The 22,424-nt window shown below is 64.4% G+C and overlaps 1 protein-coding gene across 1 annotated transcript; it reads left to right on the forward strand.

The window, feature by feature from the left end:
* The first annotated feature begins 1,007 nt into the window (after positions 1-1,007).
* BGN (biglycan) lies at positions 1,008-15,292 on the forward strand. The gene is made up of 8 exons (XM_082864870.1): positions 1,008-1,106; positions 10,140-10,399; positions 10,737-10,849; positions 11,425-11,638; positions 12,194-12,304; positions 12,582-12,675; positions 12,791-12,929; positions 14,192-15,292. Exons 2-8 carry the CDS (start codon positions 10,159-10,161, stop codon positions 14,387-14,389), a joined length of 1,110 nt encoding a protein of 369 aa, XP_082720996.1. The 5' UTR covers positions 1,008-1,106; positions 10,140-10,158; the 3' UTR covers positions 14,390-15,292.
* The last annotated feature ends 7,132 nt before the right edge of the window (positions 15,293-22,424 follow it).

Here is a 22,424-nt window from a genome sequence, read left to right on the forward strand (position 1 = left end):
CGTGGATGCCACGGCTGATGACGGCCCCTTCCTGGGATGCTTGGTGGGCTGAGCCAGTTACCACTGTAAGTGGCCAGCACAGGGCTCAGCCCCGAGGAAGTGGCCACCCTCAGAGCAGTTATTGCACCCTAGGGGACCTGCTCAGATGGAGCAAGGATGACTCGCTGGCTCCTCCTCTCTGAATCAGCTTCTCTGAGCCTCAGCTTGGGGCAGGCAAGCTGGGGAGGACCCCCAGTATCTGTGCTGCGTCCTGCCAGCCCCCAGCTGAGTCCCAGCCTGAGATCACACAGACAGGACCGCTCCCTCTTTTTTAGGGAAAAGAGGCTGCAGTGGGCTGGGAGGTGGGGCGCCCGGAGTGCCCGGGAGCCTAGATCAAGCCCTTCCAGAAATCCACAACAGCTGCCACCCTGATCCCTTTCCAGGCTGAGGAAGGCTCAGGACCAAATTCCGGGGCCCCGTCCCTGGACTAGCGATCAGAGGCCACCTGCCCCTGGTCTCCCCTCCATTTCTGCCCTCTCCCTCTCTTCCGCCCGCCCTAACACCCGCAAGCCAGCTCCCGCCCCTCTCTGGGCCTCAGTGGCCCCATCCGGATAGTGGAAAGTTTGAATCTCTGAGGCTGCGCCTGCCCAGAGCCGCCAAGGGTCCTTGTGTGAGTTAGACTGTGTGTCCCTTCACTGTGTGCCCCAGGGTGCAGAGGGGGGGCAGGCAGAGTGGGGGGAGTCCTGGGGGGCGCAAGGGGGAGGGGTGCAGCTAGCCCAGCCGTCTACAAGAAAATTACTCCCTCTGAAGCTGCCAGGGGGGCCGGGAAGCCTGCCCCCTCCCTCCCTCCCTCCCTCCCTCTCTCCCTCCCTCTCCACGCCACCAGCCCCCTCCCTCTTTTCCTCCCTCCCCGCCCCCTCCCCGCCGTCCCCTCCCGTCGTCGGCCCGCCCGCCCAGCCTTTAGCCTCCCTCCCGCCGCTGCCACCGCCTCTGTCTCCCTCTCTCCACGAACTGCCCAGGAGTGAGCAGCTGCTCTCCGACGACCCGACGGACCGACAGACGCACGGACTGCCCGACCCTCAAGACCGCCAACCAGCCAGCCTGTGCCCGCCGCTTCCCCTCCTCAGGTAGGGTCCCCCCCTCCACAAGCCCCGTAGTGTCCCCGCTGTTCCTACGCTGGCCCTGAGCTGCTCTCACTGCCTAACCCCTGGGTCCGCTGCCCCCTCACCGCCCTCTCCCGCCCCTGGGCTGCTTGTGGATTCCCACTGCACGGCTGCAGGCTCCTGGTCCGCGCCCCTTCGTCGCCACCCTGCGGCCCCCTGGGTCCTTGTCCCATTTCTGCGTCTTCTCCCCGCTGTCCTCCAGGCACCTTCTACATCCCCTTCGTTCACCCCTCTGACCTTGCTCAGCTCTGCTCCACATCTGCCCTCTCTGCCTCCCGCCTCCGGGTTCTTCCCCTTGGCCGCTACCCCAGAGCGTCATCCAGGCATGGCTGGGCGGCTGGCACCCTCACTCTGCCAATGGCCCCCTTAGTTCACTGCAAGTCCCGGGTGCACTTTGCACTCGGCCCTGGTTAGGAGGACCTCTGGGCGGCCACCCAAGCTCGTCACTGGGGAGCGGTCCCCACGGCCTGGGGCTAGTCCACGGCGTGGGCTCAGAGACTCGGTTTCCCAGGCACACCCCAGGCTCCCTGCCCAGATATTCCATGCTTACCCACAGGCCAGTGCCGTGCCTCCACCTCCTCCCGGGCGAGGTGTGGGTCCACAGAGTCCTGGCTGGGGAGTCCCCGGGCGGGGCTGCCTGGACAGCTCAGTCCTCTCTGCTCCAGAGCCCCCTTGGACTGAGGTTCCAAAGTGGGGTGCAGAAGGAGACTCAGGCAACTGTGCTGTGTTAGCCACAGGCAGGCTTGGCCTGTGGCCCCGGAGGGCTTCTGGGGACCACGGGTAGATGCGAGGACACCATCAGCCCAGGATGGGCACCTTTAGGAAGGGGTGAGGTTCAAGAGCTCCCAGGCTAGATGCTCTGTCCCCCAAAGGCCGCCCCCCACTGGTGCCTGGGGGCATCTCAGGAAAGGAGAGAGAACTCCAGTTCTGAAACAAAGTGTAGCGACAAGGTTGCCCTCCAGAGCCGTTTGGGAGGGGAGCGGTGGCCCCTGCTGGTCCCACTCCCACCCCATCCATTGTACAGAGGGGGCAACTGAGGCCCAGAGAGGGGCAGGAACCTGCCCACAGTGGCACAACCAGTCAGGGGCAGAACTGGGGCCAGGACTCAGAGCTCCTGACTGACAAATCCAGGCTATTGACCCCGTAGCATCCAGGGAGCCTGCAAAGTCACTTGCATGTTGACGATGATAGCTTATGGTCAAGTGCAGTGCGTGGGGACTGGAGTGAGAGGGGGCTGGCATGCTGAGGGAAGTGCCGAGGGACCCAGGAGAGGAACAAGGGAGAACGGAGCCCTCTGTCTGGGTGTGCCACTGAGTATCCTGGAAGGCTGGGGGATGGGAACTGCACCTCGCTGCTCCACGGGCGGGGCGGGGCTGGGGCCTGGGCACCCGGTGGTGAGAGCTTCCCCAGTTGCTCCGCTGAGTGCGGCAGAAGTCCCGGGGTCCTCCAGGGCAGGGTGCTGGGTGGGGCGGGCGGGGCAGACCTCGCTCAGGCCAGGGAGATTGTTCTCACGCAGCTGAAGTCTTCGTAAGGGCCACTCAGGTTGCCGATTCGGTGGCCAGTCCTGCCCTCTGGGGGTTCCTGCTTCTGTGCGCTCACCCCTCCCTGGCCGGCCAGCTCTCCACGAGGTAGGGACTGACTGAGCTTGAGACCAGCTGGAGATGCTCAGGCCCCCCTCGGTGCCACCCACACCCTGGGAAGGCTGGCGGTTCGGCAGAGGCGCCTTTCTGTGCAACTTCCGGTGTCCGGCTGCCGTGGGCCAGCGTGGGTGAACCTCTCAGGGCAGTCCTCTGTGCGTGCATCGAAAGGAAGCCATAGCACTGTCTCCGAGCCGCCAAGACCGGGCGGTGGGAAGAAGGCTGGGAGCAGGGAGGGCCCCCACGGCGAGGCAGCGACCGGCCCACCTTCACGTCCCAGGACCCGGCTCACAGAAGGCATTAACCGTCCGACCGCTTTTATGCCCTGCCCTGGAGCAGGGACCAGGGACCCCACTATGTCGATGGGGAGTCCGCGGCCCAGCCCCTTCACCAATGGGTCTGGTGGCAGTTCTGTACCAGCTCATTTTAGGGGCCCAGAAATGTGGGGTGCTGGCCCTCTGACTGTCATGCAGGGTGACAAGCAAGCATTGGCCCCAATTTCTCCCCAATCCCATCAGTGGCCCTGGCCCATCAGAGGAGCGTGAATGGGGAAGGACCGGAAGAGAGGGTGTGTTCCTAAGACAAGAAAGCGGTTCCTTTCTTCAGCAACATTCCTTAGTCATTCAGGACCACAGAGCATCCCTTCCAGCACCGGCGTCGAGTCCCAGAGGAGGGATCTGTCATGAGCCCCTTCCCAGGACCACCCACCACCAGCCCTCCTCCACTCCCTGGAGAAGCCCCAAGGAGACAGGCCTGTCCCAGCCATCACTTGTCCTTGGCCTCCTGGGGATGCAGCCTGAGGCCGTGGCCGGCCCTCAGGGCCACCCTTGGAGCACGTGAGCTGCGGGGCGGCAGCCCAGCTCCCAGACTCCCAGTAGGGCCCGGCGCTGTCTGGCTCGCCTCCGGGCAGGGCCCCAGTCCCAGCTCCGGGGCCTCCAGAGCCCCACCTGCTAGGCCACTGGGCTGTTTGCCCTTTCAATGGCATGTCTGGAGCCCCTCTCCTTCCCTGCCAACACCCTGGATTGTTAGAAAGTTCTTCCCCAGGGTTGGAGAGCTTGGTCCCTGCCCTGAGCTGCCCACCCCTCCCTGTGCCTGTCGGCCCTGCTGGTGGGAGGGGACACACCAGCCCAAGGGCTTAGCTCAAATCCTGGGGCTAGAGGGTGATGGTGACTGTCCTGGGGCGCCCTGCTGTGAGCATGGGGTGGGGGTGAACATGGGCCCCCTCTGGAGGCAGGCACCCCCCGGGCCCTGCCAGCTCTGCCCCCTCTTGTCCTGTCAGCTGGTGCCTGGGGCACTCAGTTCTCCTCCCACCCCCTCTGTCCCCTCTGCTCACATACTGGGGCCCACACCTGATCACCCACGAAACCTTTTCTGTGAATCCTATCTTCAAGGAAGCCAGTGCGGGGAGAGGCAGAGGTGCCTGCCCTGGGAGGACGGAAGGGAGTCTGCTCAGTCCTGCCCCAGGCCAGAGGCTAACTGGAAGCCCTAGAGCCAGGCCCTTCTCCAGGCTTCCAAAACCAGTTTCCCAGTGCTCCCTGGGGCTGTGGTTCATCTCCCCACCTTCCAGATGGAAGGTTCTGGGGTGAAAGCCCTCCCCTCACCTGGAGTCCCCAGCCCCAGGGTCCCCCAGGGCTTCCTTCACGCCCTCTGGGACTCTGTTTGGCTTGTCCCCCACCCTCTCTACTCTGGGGTGGGACAGCTCCTGGGTGCCTATGGGAGCTGCCCACTTGCCCACACGCCACCAGCCTCAGCTCCTCCAGAGGCTGCTCGGCCCCCATAGCAGTCCGCAGAGCAGCCCAGCTCGCGCTCATTGGCAGGCTGGTATCGCTGACGTTCCCAAGCCCAGTGGAGGTGCCAGGGACTCAGACGACTCACGCCTGCCCCTCCCCATGGTGACACATCGTTCAGGTTTAGGGGACTGGGGCTCTACCCGGCCTCCTCACAGCCAGCTCTCGTGATCCACGGCGTCTGAAGGCCAAACTCGGCAGAAACCCCAGCCTGGAGCAGAGCTGCAGGACAAGGGGCAGCGGGCTGGGGGTGGTCCCAGGCTCCATGCGACTCTGAAGCGGCCCCTGCTTCTCCCCCACCAGCTGCCTCTGGGTGGCTCAGATGGCCAAGAGGGACACAGCAGTCAGAGGCCCGAGTGGCCATGGGATCGGCAATTTGGGGAACAAAACTAGGACCTGAAGGAGAGGGGCAGAGGGCAGACAGGACCTCAGGCTCTGGGAACCAGGCTGAGAGCATCTCCCTGTGGGGTCTGGCACCTGCTGGGACCTAAAATGCTTGGGGGAACCTCCCGGGCCAGGCTGGGATGATGGCTTTTCCAGGCCACTTCTGTGCAGCTGGAGGCGGAGGCAGAGGGGCTGGGGCTGGCCTGATGGGTGCGCTGGGGCCGAGGAGGGGCATCTGGCCCCGCGGGCTGAGGGGAGCTATGGATGGTGGCAGTCAGAGAGAGACGCCATGTTTCTAGAGGATTCGTGATGCAAGCCAGGGGGCGCAGGACCCACAGGGCAGGGTCCTGCTTTCCGTCAGTGTCACCTCCCAGCCAGAGTGGGGGAGATGCAAGGAGTCTTCTGCAGGGACCGGGGGCTGGTTCGGCCCCCTGTGCAACCCAGGGAGTTCGGGATTCTGTGACTTTGGGCTCTGCAGCAAAGTCTGCGGGGGCAGAGGGTGGGGCAGGGCACGTGTGCCCCCTCTCCCATTTCCTCACAGTGTGGCCTTGGGCAGGAGTTTCCTGCTGGTCCTCAGGAGGGCTGTGCTAAGAAATCCCTTGAGTGCCCTGTCCCACCCTGGGAAGGGATAGAACACCTTCCCCCTCCCTCAGGGTTTCTGCAGTGAGCCTTCGGGGGTGTGGGGGGGGCAGGGCACCCAGCAGCCCAGGACCCCCAGCTGACCTGGCTCATCTGCCGCCTGACTCAGGCATGGCAGAAGGCCGGCACTGGAACTGCCGGCCTTCCAGAGGTTTCCCAGAAGGCTGGGGGTGGAGGTGATGGCTGTCCTCAAGGCTGTGGGGAGAGACGTCCGGCCTGGTCAGTACCGGCCGCCTAGCCACTTCCCCGGTGCCAGCGCTCTGCAGCAGATGGGCTGGCTCCCTGTTGGCCTCTGACACCCACATCCAAGTCAAGTCTGTCCCTGAAGGCTGCAGGGGCACAGGACCCAGCTCTGTCCGGTCACCTCAGCAGCGCCAAGACCCCAGCAGGGAGGAGCGCCCTGGCCAGCCACGCCTGGATGTCTGCTCCCCTCGTAGCTGGAAGGCGTGCCGAGGCCGTGGCGGTGGGCTCGGGGTGGCTGGCGAGCAGACACTGATGGCGCGGGGCTCAGGGCCCACCCCAACCCCTGCAGCCACGACCCCAACGCGCGTAAGCCTCAGGAGACCCACGGATGGTGCACGTCTCCTCTCTCGGGGCCCGGGAGGGAGGCGGTGAGCAGCCGCGTGTCAGCTTGCAGAGCAGAGCTCTGGGCAGCGCCCCTGCCTCTGGCCTGCTAGTAGAAGCTGGGCCTCAAAGGCTTTGGCGGACAGAGGGGAGGGGGGAAGCGCGACCCGCAGTCCCAGGGACCACGGGCCCGCGCGTCCGGGTTCAGGTCGGGCTGCTCAGAGGGGCCAGACACCCGGGCCGAGGCTGCGGAACAGCGTCAGGCGTCCGGCATCTGCGACTTGGCAGCCGCGGGCCGCACATCTGCAGGCGAGCTCCCAGGGCCTGCCAGACCTCAGGCCCGCTCCCGCCGCCCTTGGCCTGGCCTGAATGCCTGGCACGGCCCCTCCGTGTTCTCAGGGGCTGCCAGTGTGTCTTGTTTGGCTGTGACCTGGAGCAGTCCCAGTTGGAGGACTGTGCTGGCTTTCAGAGGGCCAGACAAGGAGAGCCCTATTGGGTGGGCGGCCCTCACTCCAACCTGTGGGCGCGGCGTGAGGCCTCACCGCCATCACCGCTTCTTTCCTTCGCTCTGAGGAGGGACCCATCCAGCTCAGAGAACACTTTGATGGGGCTCGAGGCTGCCTGAAGTCCTTGGGGACACGCCCAGGAGGCCCAGAGGCCCGGGTAGTGTGGGAGGTGGGGCCGGCGGGACTTGCCACGGGTCTCACAGTACCTGTCCGTGGGGGGCTCCCGCTTCCAGGGCTGAGGGCCCACCCCCCTCCTGCACGTGTGTGCGGTGGGAGGGACCCGGTGTGAGGTCGGGGGAGGCAGCCCTGCAGCTCCTTCTGGGTCTGTTGCGGCCCCCGGGGGCTCGGTGTCCAGTCGGCCCCCTCCACTCTGCACAGTTCTGGCCGCTGAGTCTCCTGCCAGCTCTCCGCGGGGAAAGCAGGGCTGTGCCGGAAAGTGCGCCAGCCTGCCCACTGCCTGGGCCCAGCCAGGAGCCGGGTGAAACCAGCCAGACCTTGTCCTGTGCTGTCACGGGGCCCTGGGGTGGGGCCTCCAAGTCCTCAGCCTCCCTCCCCCCAGAGTGAGCCTGCACTAGAGCCAGCCCTTCCCCTCTCTCAGCCACTCTGTGGGGCCCCAGATGCAGCGACATCAGAATATCAGGCACGGCGCCCGGAGCGGCTCACCTCCTCCAGGGCCTCCGTCCCCCACGGAGGGTCCCGTGAGCCCACTTGGGGCCCCAGTGGCTAGTCCTGCCCTGGTTGGCCTTCCCAGCGCCTGTCCATCCTCCCCCGTGGTGGAGGGGCCAGATGCGGGTGGAGACGCCCCGTGGAGGCCCCCAGACCTTCCTGGTCCCACCAGGCTGGAAGAGCCCTGTCTGCGCCCACCGCCCCCCGAAGCCTCCCCCCGGCCTGGCCAGACCAAGCCCCTGCCCCCCCTTGTCCAGGTGGACGGTGGATCCCAGAGCCTCCCAAGGATCCTGCCGGGCTTTCCAGCCCTGACTCACCCCTGCCCGCCCCCCCACCATGAGGCAGTGGCTTTGGCAGGAGTGCCAGGCCGGGGGGCAATCCCCTCCCTCTCGTCCCATCATCCTCGCCTTCCTGTCCTCTCCGCTGCTCTTCCTCCGCGCAGCCCTGGGTGTCCAGCAGCCCCTGGGCAGGGGCCCTGCGCCACAGCGGCAAGCCTGGGAGGCCTAGGCCCACCCTGCTTTGCCCTGGGGTTTGCGAACTCGTGGGAAGGAGGGACTCATGGTCCAGGAGGCCAGCCCAGGGCCTTCTCCCAACTCTTCGCCAAGGCCCTCTAGGGGCTCCCCAGGTCCCACGGGGCCAGCCTGGGGCTGGCGGGACCTTGGAGTGTCATCATGAGCTCTCAAGGCTTGCAGGAGCCAGGGAGGCTGGGCGCTCCCCCAGCATGAGGGACCCTCACTTTGTCGTGTGACCGGGGCAGGCAGGCAGCTTTTCTGGGGCTGGCTCCGCAGCTGCGTCTGATGAACAGCACCCTGGGCCCCCGGCCGCTGCCTGCCAAGCAGACTGTGGCCCCAGCTGCCAGAAAGGCTGCTCTGGCCCCTCTTGCTGGCAGCTGCAGCTCTGTCCTCAGGATGGTGGGAGCCAGGACAGGCCACGTGCCCAGCTCAGTGGGGGGCCTGAGGAGTGCGAGAGGGGCGGCAAGATGGGGATCAATGGGAACCTGAGGTGCAGAGCTGCTGCGCCCACGTGTGGAGGTGGCCGCAGCTCCCAACCCCCGCCTGCTGGTGGGAGGACTCCAGGGCAGCAGTGCCCACCCTCCCCAGGCGGCCAGTCCAGCCCCAGGTCAACCGGGCCTGTCGGGGGCCTCCTTCCCCCTTTGCAGCCGGCTATCAGGCTCGGGGGGCTCACCCAGCCCCACTGAAGCCCCGAACAGCCTTTCCCCTGGCCAAGATGGGCCCCAAGTGCGGGCCTCCCTGAGGTGGGGCTGCTTCACGTCTGCACCCGGGGCAACCGCAGACACCCCGCGCCTGGGAGACAAGCAGGGCAGGTGCACTTATTCCTCTATAACACGGGAAAATGAGGCTGCGGCTTTCCCAGGAAAGCAGGTAGCTGGGGGTGGTAGGAGAGGCAGGGGCTCCAGCCTCCTCCTGGGCACTGTCCTTCAGCAGAGGAGCCTCTGGACAAGCCTGAACCTGCCCGCCACCCTGGCAGCAGCCCGCTCCCCTCTGGTGGCCTCTCCAGGGGCCCGGGGCCGTGGGCAGAAGGAAGGGTGGGAGCAGAGGCGGGAGCCCTGGGGCTCTGCGGGCTGAGCCAGGGGACGGCTCACGAGCCAGGGGAAGGCTCGTGGGCCAGGGGAGGAAGCCACAGCCCAGGGGAGCAGAGGCGGGGGGGGCAAGGGACACCCCTTCCATGTCCAGGATTCCACGCGTGGCCTGGGAGAATGCCCCTCTCCTCACCTTCCCTCCAGGGCTGGCCCAGCCTTCTACCCAACGTGCCCAGCCTGGTGCCTTGGCCTCTTGACTCTCTTAGAGAAATGTGGGTGTGCTGCAAGGGGGGCTCAGGCAGGAAAGGAAGCGACTTGTGGTCACCTGAGTCAGCCCTGAGCGCGCTCACACTGCCCTGAGCATGTGGGAGTGGCCGGGCCACAGTGGTTTCTTTAAATCTGAATTCCTCAAAGCCTGTGGGTGGCAAATGGCTGGGTTTCCCTCTCCGCCTCCTCCACTAGCCTCACTGACCCCCCAGGCAGGCTGCAGCTGACTCAGTGGCTGGTGCGTGAGTGTGTGTGTGCTTGCGTGAGTGTGTGTGCGCTTGTGTGTGTGCTTGCATGAGTGTGTGTGTTTGCGTGAGTGTGTGTGTTTGCTTGTGTGAGTGTGTGTGCGCTTGCGTGAGTGTGTGTTTGCGTGAGTGTGTGTGCGCTTGCGTGTGTGCTTGCGTGAGTGTGTGTGTGCTTGCGTGAGTGTGTGTGCGCTTGCGTGTGTGCTTGCATGAGTGTGTGTTTGCGTGTGTGTGCGTTTGCGTGAGTGTGTGTGTGTGCTTGCATGAGTGTGTGTGTGCTTGTGTGAGTGGTTGCATGAGTGTGTGTTTGTGTGTGTGTGCGCTTGCGTGAGTGTGTGTGCGCTTGCGTGTGTGTTTGCGTGAGTGTGTGCTTGCGTGAGTGTGTGTGCGCTTGCGTGTGTGCTTGAGTGACTGTGTGTTTGTGTGTGTGTGCGCTTGCATGAGTGTGTGTGTGTGTGCTTGCGTGAGTGTGTGTGTGCACTCGCGTGAGCGTGTTGGAGGGGTACAGACTCACCAACTGGGAAGACACAGTGCTGCCCACTGAGGCCAAGTCCTGCCCGGAGTCTCCTGCCCACCCACACCTCCCTCCCGGCCCCTACAGCCCAGGGCCTGGCTGCACCGGTGAGGGGTGAGGGGTGAGGGACACGAGGCCAACACGTGCAGAACCCCAGCCCCCCGGGCTCGGGACGGTAGCCAGGCAAGGGCCCAGAGGATGGGCGTGGGCGCCAGCTGGGCACTCCTGATGGCCTCTCCTCACCCCAGTCTCGCAGGCACACCCACCATGTGGCCCCTGTGGCCTCTTGTGGCCCTGCTGGCCCTGAGCCAGGCTCTGCCCTTTGAGCAAAAAGGCTTCTGGGACTTCACCCTGGACGACGGGCTGCCCATGTTGAACGACGAGGAGGCTTCAGGCGCCGACACGACCTCGGGCATCCCAGACCTGGACTCCCTCCCTCCCACCTACAGCGCCATGTGCCCTTTCGGCTGCCACTGCCACCTGCGGGTCGTTCAGTGCTCCGACCTGGGTCAGTCCGGTGGGATGGACGTGGAAGCGTGAGGGTGGGGAGGGGGTGACCCCAAGCCAGCTCGGGAATCCTGGTTTCAGTGTGGGAGGGTGTCCATCGGTCTGCTTGCAAGCAGGCGGGGAGACCCCAAGCCAGCTCGGGAATCCTGGTTTCAGTGTGGGAGGGTGTCCATCGGTCTGCTTGCAAGCAGGCGGGGAGCGAGAAGCCCCTCCGTCTGCCGACTCTGGCGCTGGCCCACTGGCGGCGGAGTCCCTGCGTGCACGCGGGTCCCTGAGCTCCGCGCCACGCTGGGGTCATGGCCATGGCTCACACTGGTGACGGTGGTGCCGGCCCCCAGGTCTGAAGGCTGTGCCCAAAGAGATCTCGCCCGACACCACTCTGCTGGACCTGCAGAACAACGACATCTCCGAGATCCGGAAGGATGACTTCAAAGGCCTCCAGCATCTCTATGTAAGCCCACCCTGGCCCTTCCAAGGGGCTGCAAGGAGGTGGCAGGCCCGCAGCATGGGGGGTTGGGTCCAGATGGGTGTGGGCACATACTTGTGGAGTGCGAGAGGGGACCGGAGACCTGGGGAGTTCTGAGAGAGGTCTGGAGGCGGCTGTGGTGGGAGTGCCCAGGGTCACAGGGCACATGTGCAGGTGTCAGCAGCCGTAAGTGCAGGACAGGATCACTCAGCCCAATTCCCTTCTTGACTGAAAACTTTTCATCTTATTGACTCCTCCCAGCAACACAGTGAGAAAAGATTTCATTGTAGCCAGGGTGCAAGTGGGGAAACTGGGACACAGAGGAGCGGCAGGCTGCGCTAAGCAGCAGTGGTATTGCTGGGCCTAAGCGCCAGCTCCCTGATCTGCACTCTGCCCAGGAGCACAGACGGGTCTCCTGGAGGCTGAGCTGCGGCTCAAACATCTGTAAAGTCCTGACAACTGCTAAGCGCGAATCGCTAGCTCAGGTGGCAGGGGGTGGGGGAGAGGAGAAGGCGGGCAGGTGGGGCCGGGGCCTCCACCTCAGCACGCGTGCTGCCTAGGCCCTGGTCCTGGTGAACAACAAGATCTCCAAGATCCACGAGAAGGCCTTCAGCCCCCTGCGGAAGCTGCAGAAGCTCTACATCTCCAAGAACCACCTGGTGGAGATCCCTCCCAACCTGCCCAGCTCCCTGGTGGAGCTCCGCATCCACGACAACCGCATCCGCAAGGTGCCCAAGGGCGTGTTCAGTGGGCTGCGCAACATGAACTGCATCGGTGAGTGAGATCCCGCCAGTGGCGTCGTCACCCGTCCCCGGCGGTGGCAGTGGATGGGGGAGGAGGGTCAAAGGGGGGGGCTCTGCCAGCCAGGGCAGCTGGGTGCTGGGCTGTCCAGGGCAGCCATGGACCAGCCGGCTGGGCCTCGCGGTACTTTCTGGAAGCTTGTCTAGGAGCACGCCCCAGAGCTGCCAAGGGCCCGTAAGGAAAGGGAAGGGAAAGGGCCAGTGCAGCCAGCCAGCCAGCCAGGGGCTGGGTGGGCGGGGGAGCCCGGCCTTGATTCCTATCTCCCCTCCCTTTCTCCATGCTCCCTCTGTCCCCTAAGGCTGACGCCAGGCCCAGTGCCCTTGGGAGTTAGTGGCCTTGAATAGCGAGGAGTTTGCATTCAGTCCATTAGCGTTAGTAACTTAGCGGCACTGCTTTTAGGGAGAGATGGGGGAGCGGGTAATCAGCAGGGCCCGCTAGGCCAGCCCAAGCCAGGCAGCCGACAGGCTCTGGGGGCGTGCGGGCAGATGCCCAGCCCTGGCTCCAGGGCTGAGGGGGCCTCTCTCTTAGAGATGGGTGGGAACCCCCTGGAGAACAGTGGCTTTGAACCTGGAGCTTTCGATGGCCTGAAGCTCAACTACCTGCGCATCTCTGAGGCTAAGCTCACCGGCATCCCCAAAGGTAGGAAGTCAGCCCTTGCTTCCCACACTACCCGGCCTTCGGAGCACACATGGACACAGGTGGGGGGCCTGGAGCCATCTGGAGGCACCCAGTCAACTCAGGGAGGGCTTTGGCTGCCCCTCTCCCCACCTGGGGCAGAGCTAGGGTCTCTGCTCCACCAAGCGTGGGACCGTGCACACACACACACACACACACACACACACACACACACAGCATCAGCCCACACACGTGGCCTCCCCTCCTGCATTCAGCCCAGAGCATCCTCTTTTCCTGGCAGACCTCCCCGAGACCCTGAATGAACTGCATCTGGACCACAACAAAATCCAGGCAATCGAGCTAGAGGATCTGCTCCGCTACTCAAAGCTGTACAGGTGGGCTGGGGGTCTGGGGGCTGGGGGGGCTGGGGGCTGGGGGCCTGAGTCCTCACAGTGCCGTGCGGCCTGCGGGCCCCGCCACACCGTCTTTTTCTCATCCGCCCCTTCGCAGGCTGGGCCTGGGCCACAACCAGATCCGCATGATTGAGAATGGGAGCCTGAGTTTTCTGCCCACCCTGCGGGAACTGCACTTGGACAATAACAAGCTGTCCAGGGTGCCTGCTGGTCTTCCGGACCTCAAGCTCCTCCAGGTGAGAGCCAGGGAGTGGGCAGCCCCTCAGCCCATGGCCCTCCTTGCTCAGGCCCAGCACGTGTGGGGTCTGGGTACAGAGTGGAATGGGACCCCGCTGCAAAGGAGCAGGCTCAGGGATCCCTCCTTCAGCGCCAATCACCTGCACTGAGGGAGAAGAGGGGCGGGTGGGGATGCCGCTGTGGACAGCACGGAGGGCGGGCCCGGGGCAGCGAGGTCGTGAGGGAAGAGCAGGTTTCTCAGGTGGGTGCAACACCTACAAGGTGCGGCCGGGCCCACGAGGTCAGGGAACAGTCTGGGCACGGGGGTACACAGATCTGTGGCAAGACAGGGACAGCCCAGGGCACGAAGTGGGCTGATGAGGGATACAACGCCTGGCCTGGGGCTCTCTCAGGGGCCCTACCCCCAGTTTGGCTGTCAGCCACATGGATGAACTTGGCCGTACTCGGCCCTGCTCTGGACCTCAGTCGCTGCTTGCAACCCATTCGCACGTGCCAGGAGACCCGCCATTCTCGCGGGCTGGCCAGTCAGAGCCGAGTACACCGGAGCCCGCCTGAGCCCTGCGTGGGGACCGCCCACCTGCAGCGGCAGCGCCCCCCTGGCCAAGCCGAGAGCGCCCTCTAGCGGCCGTGTCCTTGCCGCCTCTAGAGGGCGCCGCTGCAGTCTGAGCGCCTCCCTGCCGTCATTGGGTCCTCCCTCCCTGACCCTCCTGTCCCACAGCATGTGGCTTCAGGGAGCTGGGGGAGCGGGGGAGGAGGAGGCTCTTTCTCCTCTCACGCCCCTGGGGCTCTGGACTGGGAGGCTGCTTCCCTGGGGGCAGACCCAGAGCCCAGGGAACCCAGAGGGAGGGCCAGGGACTTTATGTGAGCCCAAGGTGCCATCCTTCCCGCATCGACAGTCCTACCCCACCACTCGTGCCGCACGTACCCCTCACCTCACACCCACACCCCCCGAGCTCCCCATCCCAGCACCCAGTCACACACCAGTGCCTTAACGCGGGCCAGCACCCGCCCAACAACCATACCCAAGCCCCAGTTTGCTCCTCCAGACCATGGGAGGATCACCTCCACGCCCTCAAAGGGCCGTGTGGACGCAACACAATGAAACGTGGCCCATGAGGCGGTGGGGCGGGACTCAGCCGGGAGGGAGGGCACCAGCCCTCGGGGTTCTGCCCTCCGCTCGGCCTACCCAGGCAGGACAGACGTAGGCAGGGGGGTCGGGGCGACTGGGCCACCGCCCTGAGCCACACCCCTCTGCCCCCAGGTGGTCTATCTGCACGCCAACAACATCACCAAGGTGGGCGTCAATGACTTCTGCCCGGTGGGCTTCGGGGTCAAGCGAGCCTACTACAACGGCATTAGCCTCTTCAGCAACCCCGTGCCCTACTGGGAGGTGCAGCCGGCCACCTTCCGCTGCGTCACTGACCGCCTGGCCATCCAGTTTGGCAACTACAAAAAGTAGAGGTGGCGGCAGCCGCCAAGGTGGCCTGGGCGGGGCCTCTGGGGAGCACAGCGGATGTCCTGAGGGGGGAAACAAAGCAAGGGAGCGAAGCCAGTGCTCAGCTGCACCCGACCCAGCCCCGCCCTTGATCCCCAACCCCCTCGTCGCCACCCGACGTCCTTGCCCTGGCTCCCAAGTGTGCAGGTGAGGCGTGAGGCCTGGCCCCCATCACACGCCCCTTAGCTTCAGAGCTGCCCCTGCTCCCCCATCATGACCACGCAGAGGTGCCCCCACGAAGCTTTCTTCCCATTCACCCCAAAACCAAATTGTCTGAGGCTCCAGTCCAAGGAAAATGGTCCCTGGGTCTGGGGGGCCAGGGATGGAGACGGCGGACCCCGCTGAGCCCACCCTACCTGCCGGGCACACATCCCTCCTCGGCCTGGCCTGCTACCCTTCTCCTCCCATGCCCGCTGGCATCCTTCTGTGACTTCACGGCCATCCATCCCAGCCTGTTTGCTCTACCGGCCCCTGGATCAGTCCTCTCCATCTCTCTCTGTCTCTCCGTCTGTCCCTCCCTCGTCTTCCCTCTCCTCTCTCACATCCTTGGGCTGGGTCTGGTCTCTGTCTCGCTGGGCTTCTGCCCAGCCCCTACCCAGGTGGGCTGCGGTGGGGGACAGCTGCCCCCCACCCCACCCAGGCCTCGCCCCCAAGCCTGGATGATCCGGCAACCATGCGCTCCACAGGCCACGTGCTCCCAGGGGGAGCATTGGACTCAGCCAGGCCCTGAGAGTCTGTCCCCCGGGAGGGGCCCAGCACCCCGCAGAGTCCCCAGCATGCTCCTCACTGCCCCCCTTTCCCCCACGACGGCTAGGTCTCCCCTCCCGTGGCCTTCCAGCCCCTGGGGTAGTGAGGAGGGGCTGCTTCTGAGGTCGGTTGTTGTCTTTCAATTAAAGAAACACTGTGCAACACGGCTGCGTGTGCAGCCTCTCGGGGTGGACTGGGGACCCAAAGGAAACGGGAGCCACGAGGGTCCGCTGTGGCTGGCGCCCAGGTTCCGCCTCTCCGTGCCCCGTCGGAGCCCTGGGCTGCCTGTTCGCTGCTTTCCCTGACTTCAGCGGGGAGCACCCCCAGGCTCAGGGCTGGACCAGAAGGCCCCAGGCTGCCCCCTTCCCGTCCCTTCTAGTCACTTCTGTTGCCCCGGCTATCCTCAGACTGGGCTCCTGCAGCAGGGCCGGCTGAGGTGGCATCTGCCCTCCCAGAGTGGAGTGTCTGCCAAGCAGCCGCTGGCTGAAGGGCACCAGGCCAGAAACTCCCCCCAACCGAGCGGGAGCCGGGAAACCCTAGGGGCCCCTGCCCGCCTCGATGGGGTTTGGGGGCGCAGCACAATACCGGATTTCGGCTGTGGTCAGAGCTGTGTGCCACACCTGTGTCAGCACCAGGGGGCGCACTCCTGTACTGGCTTGGCCTGGGCTCCCAGCGCAGCGACCACCCAGTAGGTCACCCTGTGCGCAGGTTGCAGCGTGTGGGTGCCGGTTCCCAAGAGAGGATCCAGGGCACAGCCCGTGAAGCCTGGGGACATAGGTCTGTCCCGGAAAGGGAGTGGGTGGGGAACAGTCCCCCAAGAAATGCCCCTTGGATGGCAAGCCCAGCGGGCTAAGCAGGAGACAGGCTATGGCCTGGCTGATCTTCCCTCGTCATACACAAGGGGCCTCTGCCCCAGGTGATGGGATCCAGGGCTTCCCTGAGCAGCTGTGGGCCACCAACGAAAATAGAGCAGGCGGGGCCGCCAGGAGTGCCAGCCCAGGAGAGAAGGAGCCCAGAGGCGCCACGTGCTGGCTCCGTGCACAGAACCCTTCCGCCTGGCCCGGCCCTGGGGCACCCGGCGTCCCCAGATTTCTCCTTTTGGGGATGGGAGGCACCACTCAGTGTGGTGGCCCAGCAATAGAATGTCACCCGTTGGCATCACAGCACTATTCTGGGCCGTGTGCTCCACGGCCCGGCAATCTCTGCTGAGCTGGGCAGGCTCAGGGCAAGGGCACTGGCGGGGGTCCAGGAGTCAGGGCCTCGGTCAAGTCCCCTCGCTGGTGGGAGGAGGGGCAGCCGGCACAGGGCCTGGCGGAGACAGAAACACGGAGCCCTCGGGCTGTTTCTCTGCGGGCAGCTCTGGGCACCGGACCCTGTGGATCGCCGCCTTCCCTCCAGGCTTGCTGCCCTTCCTCTCCTCCCTGCCTCCCTCTTACTCTGGGACACCAGTGCCACGACACGCTGGTGGGACCGGTGTAATAATGCTGGTAGGCACAGAGGAGAACCCCGTGGTTGGGCCCCAGGGAAGGTGTCCTGTAGGCCCGGTGGGTCACACACATGAGAGGGGACAGCGCCATGCGGGCATGGCCCACACCCTGCCAGACCCAGGGGACCACTCAGGCCCCACTGCAGGCGCCGCGGAGTTGAACAGGGCCGCACCCCACGAGGGCCTGGGGATCATGGTTGGAAAGGAGGTCTCCGTACCCAGAGCACTTGGTCAAAGACAAATGACCCTGGCGGGGGGACTTCCCTGGTGGTGCAGCGGTTAAGAATCCACCTGCCAATGCAGGGGACACAGGATCGAGCCCTGGTCCTGGAAGATCCCACATGCTGTGGAGCAACTGAGCCCGTGCGCCACAACTACTGAGCCTGCGCTGTAGAGCCCACGAACCACAACTACTGAGCCCACGTGCCTAGGGCCCGTGCTCCGCAGCAAGAGAAGCTGCTGCAATGAGAAGCCCGCGCACCACAGTGAAGAGTAGCCCCCGCTCGCCGCAACTAGAGAAAGCCCGCGCGCAGTCAAAAAAAAAGGCAAACGGCCCACTTAGCCTCACTCTGGTATCGAGTGCGTTGCAGACTATGAGACGATAGTAATAACAAAAGTTGAGACTGACTGGCCTTTGAAAAAAGCCTGTGGCAACATCTCTGTCAGCCAACAGTCCCTCGTGTACGCTTCCCCGTATGCCTTATACACCACGCAAGGCTCCTGCCTGCGGAGCCCAGGGCCCAGCTGCGGTCCCAGGAAGCCCCAGGTGGCAGAGCTGCAGGGGACTGGGGTGCTCTGCTGTGAGCTGTGGGCAGGTGGATGGGCGAAGGGGTGTGCAGTCCCAAAGCCTCGGTAACCCCGCGGGAAAGGGGCAGGAAAGATGGGGGAGGGGCCAGGTCCAGTCAACCTTGAATTGAGTAGGAGCCTGCACTTGGGTGCACGTTGGACGTGGGGTGAGAGTTAGGGAGTGGGCAGGGTGGGGTGTGGCACCCCCGGGGCCTGGAGAATGCCCCCTGAGGGCCAGGAGCATGCCGGGAGCTGTGGACGTGTGGTTGCACTCAGAGTAGGGCTCTGATCCGGAGGGTGAGCTGGGCCCGTCACACGTGCGTGCACACACACACCCAGGGCAGTGAAAGTCATGGCAGTGTCTCGCTCTGGGAGGGCTGTCCCGTGAAAGGAGAGGCCACTAGGGAGCTGACTCTGAGCGGCATGGCGCTGGCGTGGGGGACATTTCCAAGTACTTATTGCGGGTCAGGTGCCTTCTGGGTGTAGCCGGGCCCAGCTGGAGCCTAAGCTCAATCCACTGCTTGGGTTTAGACGAGTCGGGGCTTGTCGGAGGGGCAGCCAGCCAGGTGTCCTCAGGCCATGGCCGGGGCTGGGGGCAGGGCACTTAGAGGGACAGCCCCTCCTTGAAGGGCCTGGGTGGTGGAGGGGCCCACTCTGAGAACTTGGGGGTGTTCCTCCATTGTGGGCCCCACCCCCATGGGCTCCTGACTCTGGGCTCCAGGCTTGGGAGGGCAGAGGTTTCAGGAAGAGGCAAAGCAGCTCCACTCTGGACACATGGGGCAGGGCATGGTCGCCAGGGGTGGCACAGGGCCACTGTGGCCGCGGAGAGCCCAGGGCAGCTCCAGCGCTGAAGGACCCCAGCTCCCGCTGCCAGCTCAGGGCTGGTATGAGTTTCCTGGGGCCACTGCTGTAACAAAGGACCACACGGGCGGCTTCAAACAGAGATCGAGTCTCTCATGTTCCTGGAGGCCACAAGTCCAAAATCAGGGTATCAGTAGGGCCGCACTCCCTGGAAAAACTCTAGAAGAGGGTCCTTCCCGGCCGCTTCCAGCTTCTGGTGGCTCCAGGTGTCCCTTGGCTTGTGGTTGCGTCACTCCAGTCCGTCTCTGTCTTCACGAGACCTCCTGCTGTGTCTGTGTGTCAGCTGTTCTTCTGCCTCCCTATTATAAGGACACTTATCACTACATCTGGGGTCTGCCCAGATAACCCAGGATCGTCTCCCCATCTCAAGATCCTGAACTTATATCTGCAAAGGCCCTATTTCCACACAGGGTCCCAGCCCAGTGCAGGGTGGGGGGGTTAGGATGTGCACGTCTCTCCAGGGGCATTTCAGCCCCTCCTCCCTGGGCTGCAGGGGACCACTGGCCCTGGAGGTCCAGGCACGCTGGTGGCCCCCGAAGCCAGGGTGCGGTGGCTGTGATCTCAGCCAGGGAGAGAGTTGGGAAGAGGAGGGGGACCCGGGGCCCAGCCAGAGGGGCTCCCATTTCAGGGCTGGACTGAGGATTGCTGTCCCCGGAGGAGACGGTGACCGCCACACCAAAAGTGGCAGGAGCGAAACCGGGCAAGGGAGGGGCGACAGCTGCGGGGCCCACGGAGGGGAGGGACCCGGGGACAGGTGGTGGCCGAGGACCTGGGAAAGAAAGAGTTTGGGAAGGGGGAGAACAGTGAGGGCTGAAGAGGCAGCCGGCTCTGAGCTCTGGGAACAGGACACACTTCACGTGCCAGTGCCAATGCCCCCGTGTGCACAGCAGCCATCAGTAAAATGAACACCGCCCCCAGGAGTGATAATATGTCCCCGGGTCGCTGAGGGAAGACAGTGACACAGTCCTAAAAGTGAGTCTTCTCTCTTCTCTTCAGCCACTCCCAAGCCTCCCCTCTCAGCACCCATTTCTTCCTCCACCACTTCTGTCCTCCCAGAGCCACCAACACATGTCTGCTAAGAGGCTGGTGTTTGCTACTGGCCAAGGTTCACCCCCGGCCCAAGGGAAGCTCCAGCGAGGGCCCAGGGAGGCCAGGGGCCTCGGGCCTGGGATGGAAGGACGTGCCCTTGTGCCAGACCCCAGAGAGCCTGTTCCCCCGTGGGAGGCCAGGAAGGGGGGTCCGAGTCTGGGGGAAGGGCTCTCTGGAGGCGACCCACCGATTGGGGCTCCTCTTCCCCGGTGTGGGTGCCCGGGACAGGCTGGCGCCCCATGACCCAGCCCAGTGCAGGCCCAGCTTGACCACCGGCTCCAGGTGGGGGCTGGCTCCCCTCCGAGCACAGGGGTGGCCAGGAGAACAGTGCCAGGCTGCCGGGGCAGCACCCGGCTCCAGGGCTGCTGAGGGGCCGAGGGGGTCAGAACCAACCACCAACCGGGACAGCCAGCTGGCTCTCAGAAAGCAAGTCCCAGGAAAAGCGGCCGGGCTTGGAGTGCAAGGGGAGCATGCGCGTGAGTGAGCGTGCATGAATGAAGTGTGCGTGGGAGAGAGAGAGTGTGAGCAACTGTGTGAGAGGCATGAGGGAGGGTGTGAGTGTGACTGGGTGGGTGAGAGTGGGTGTGAGTGTGAATAACTGAGGAAGTGTGAGTGTGTGTGAATAACTGAATGTGTACAAGTGTGTGCAAGTTTGTGACTATGTGTGACTAGTGAGCATGTAAAGATGTGAGAATAACTGAGCATGTGGGGGGAGGGAGTGTTCTGAGTGAGCGTGTGTCACCGGCTGTGAGAGTGTCAGCATGTGTGAGAGTGTTAGCACTGTGAGAGTGTCCGCACGTGTGAGAGTGTCCGCACGTGTGAGAGTGTCAGCACGTGTGAGAGTGTCAGCACGTGTGAGTGTGTCAGCACATGTGAGTGTGTCAGAACGTGTGAGAGTGTCTGCACGTGTGAGAGTTGTCAGCACGTGTGAGAGTGTCAGCACGTGTGAGTGTGTCAGCACTGTGAGAGTGTCCGCACGTGTGAGTGTGTCAGCACTGTGAGAGTGTCACCATGTGTGAGAGTGTCATCACTGTGAGAGTGTCAGCACGTGTGAGTGTGTCAGCGTGTGTGTGTCAGCACTGTGAGAGTGTCAGCATGTGTGAGTGTGCCAGCGTGTGTGTGTCAGCACTGTGAGAGTGTCAGCACGTGTGAGAGTGTCATCACTGTGAGAGTGTCAGCACGTGTGAGTGTGTCAGCACTGTGAGAGTGTCAGCACGTGTGAGTGTGTCAGAACGTGTGAGAGTGTCAGCACGTGTGAGAGTTGTCAGCACGTGTGAGTGTCAGCACGTGTGAGTGTGTCAGCACTGCGAGAGTGTCAGCACTGTGAGAGTGTCAGCACGTGTGAATGTGTCAGCGTGTGTGTGTCAGCACTGTGAGAGTGTCAGCACGTGTGAGTGTGTCAGCGTGTGTGAGTGTGTCCGCACTGTGAGAGTGTCAGCACGTGTGAGTGTGTCAGCATGTGTGAGTGTGTCCGCATCCCTGAGGATGTGTCAGCATGTGTGAGTCTCTGTGTGTGTGTGTACGCACATGCACACGTAAGTGTGACCTCTGCCTGCACTGAGAGGTGCCAGATCTCAAGGGCTGTCTGTGGAGCAGCTGATTCCTGCTTGAGGGACAGACCGTGGGGAGCTGTGCCAGTCTTCTGGCCCAGGGAAGAGCCCCTGGGTCTGCAGAGCCTTCGTGCCCTTTAGGTGTCTGTCACAGTGGCACCTCCTCAAATAAGCCTTCCCTGAGCTCCCAGCACCATCTTTCATCTCCCCCCTCCCCGTGCTCTCCTTGGGCTTTTACCCCAACTGTGATGCCTTGAGTTCACGCTCTGCCCACCAGCTCCTTGTTTTGGGGTGTCTGCTGTGTCATCGGTGCCCAGACCAGGCCTGGCACACAGGACACCCCGGGACCCTGTTTGTCCCAGGCAAGGAGCAATCAGTGGCCGTGTCCAGGCCTCTTCTACCTACCTGCTCCGGACTGGTGACGCGCACCACGGGCCTGTCACTCACACTCAGCCCCCGTCCTGTGCCGCTCCCACCCCCTCGCTCTCCTGCTCGCTGCTCACGGATGGGGGCCAGGGCCTGATCCAGGTCCAGAGGCACTCACTGTCCCTGGGGCTGGGCAGCTTGGGGCTTTAAGGACCAGCGGCACGGCCAGCCAGCTCCCGCCTGGCCACTGGGTGTCCACGGGCACACACTCGGGCCTCTGTCCACGGACGTGCCTACATGTGTTTGGGCATACGGGGGTCTTCTCCACATTGGAGTTTTGTCTGTGTGTCTGTCTCCCCTTGTGTCTGCGAATGTGTGTCCCTGTGTGTCTGCTTCTGGGTGTGTCCACCTGTGTGCGGGATCTCTGCATCCTGTATAAGGGTCTTTGTGTGATAACCTTTTGGGGTCATTGACTTTGAGAACCTGTCCCAAGCTCCAGCTACCCTCCGGGAAAAGTGTTTAGATGTCTTACTCCCAACTGCTAGCAGGCAGTTTGCTGAGGATCACCAGCCCCTCGGAGGCCACGGGGCGGGGGTGAGGGTCAGAGGGGGGCAGGGACCCCACATTACAAATCAGCAACTCAGCTCCACGCCCCGTTTGACTGTCAAGGAGACAGACCCAGGGGCAGCCAGGAGAGGGAGCGGCAGCCTGCCTGCTCGGTGCCCTTTCTCTGAGCTCCCAGGTGCCAGGGCCCCCCAGTACCCAGCCGCGCCCACTCCCACCCCCCTTGGCCAGCGCCCTCCGGGGTCACCGCCAGGCCAAGAAGGGCGGGCACCGCCGCGCGTCCTGGGGGAGAGAAGGGCGCGCACCGGGCGCGTAGCTCGGGAGCCGCGTGGCTCTGGAGCCCCGCGGCCCCCGCGCCGCGCGCCGCCCCCCGCGCCCGCTCCCTCCTCCCTTCCTTCTCCTCCCCCCTCTCGCTCCCTCCCCCCTCTCGCTCCCTCCCCCCTCTCGCTCCCTCCCTCCCTCCCTCCCTCCCTCCGCGCTCAGAGCTGCGGCTGAAGCCGAGCGCGCCGCGTCGCCCGCCGCCGCCGCCGGTGCGGAGCGTGGAGAGCAC

Source organism: Leucopleurus acutus (assembly GCF_964270905.1).
Source record: "Leucopleurus acutus genome assembly, chromosome: X".
In the NCBI taxonomy this organism is placed as follows: Eukaryota; Metazoa; Chordata; class Mammalia; order Artiodactyla; family Delphinidae; genus Leucopleurus; species Leucopleurus acutus.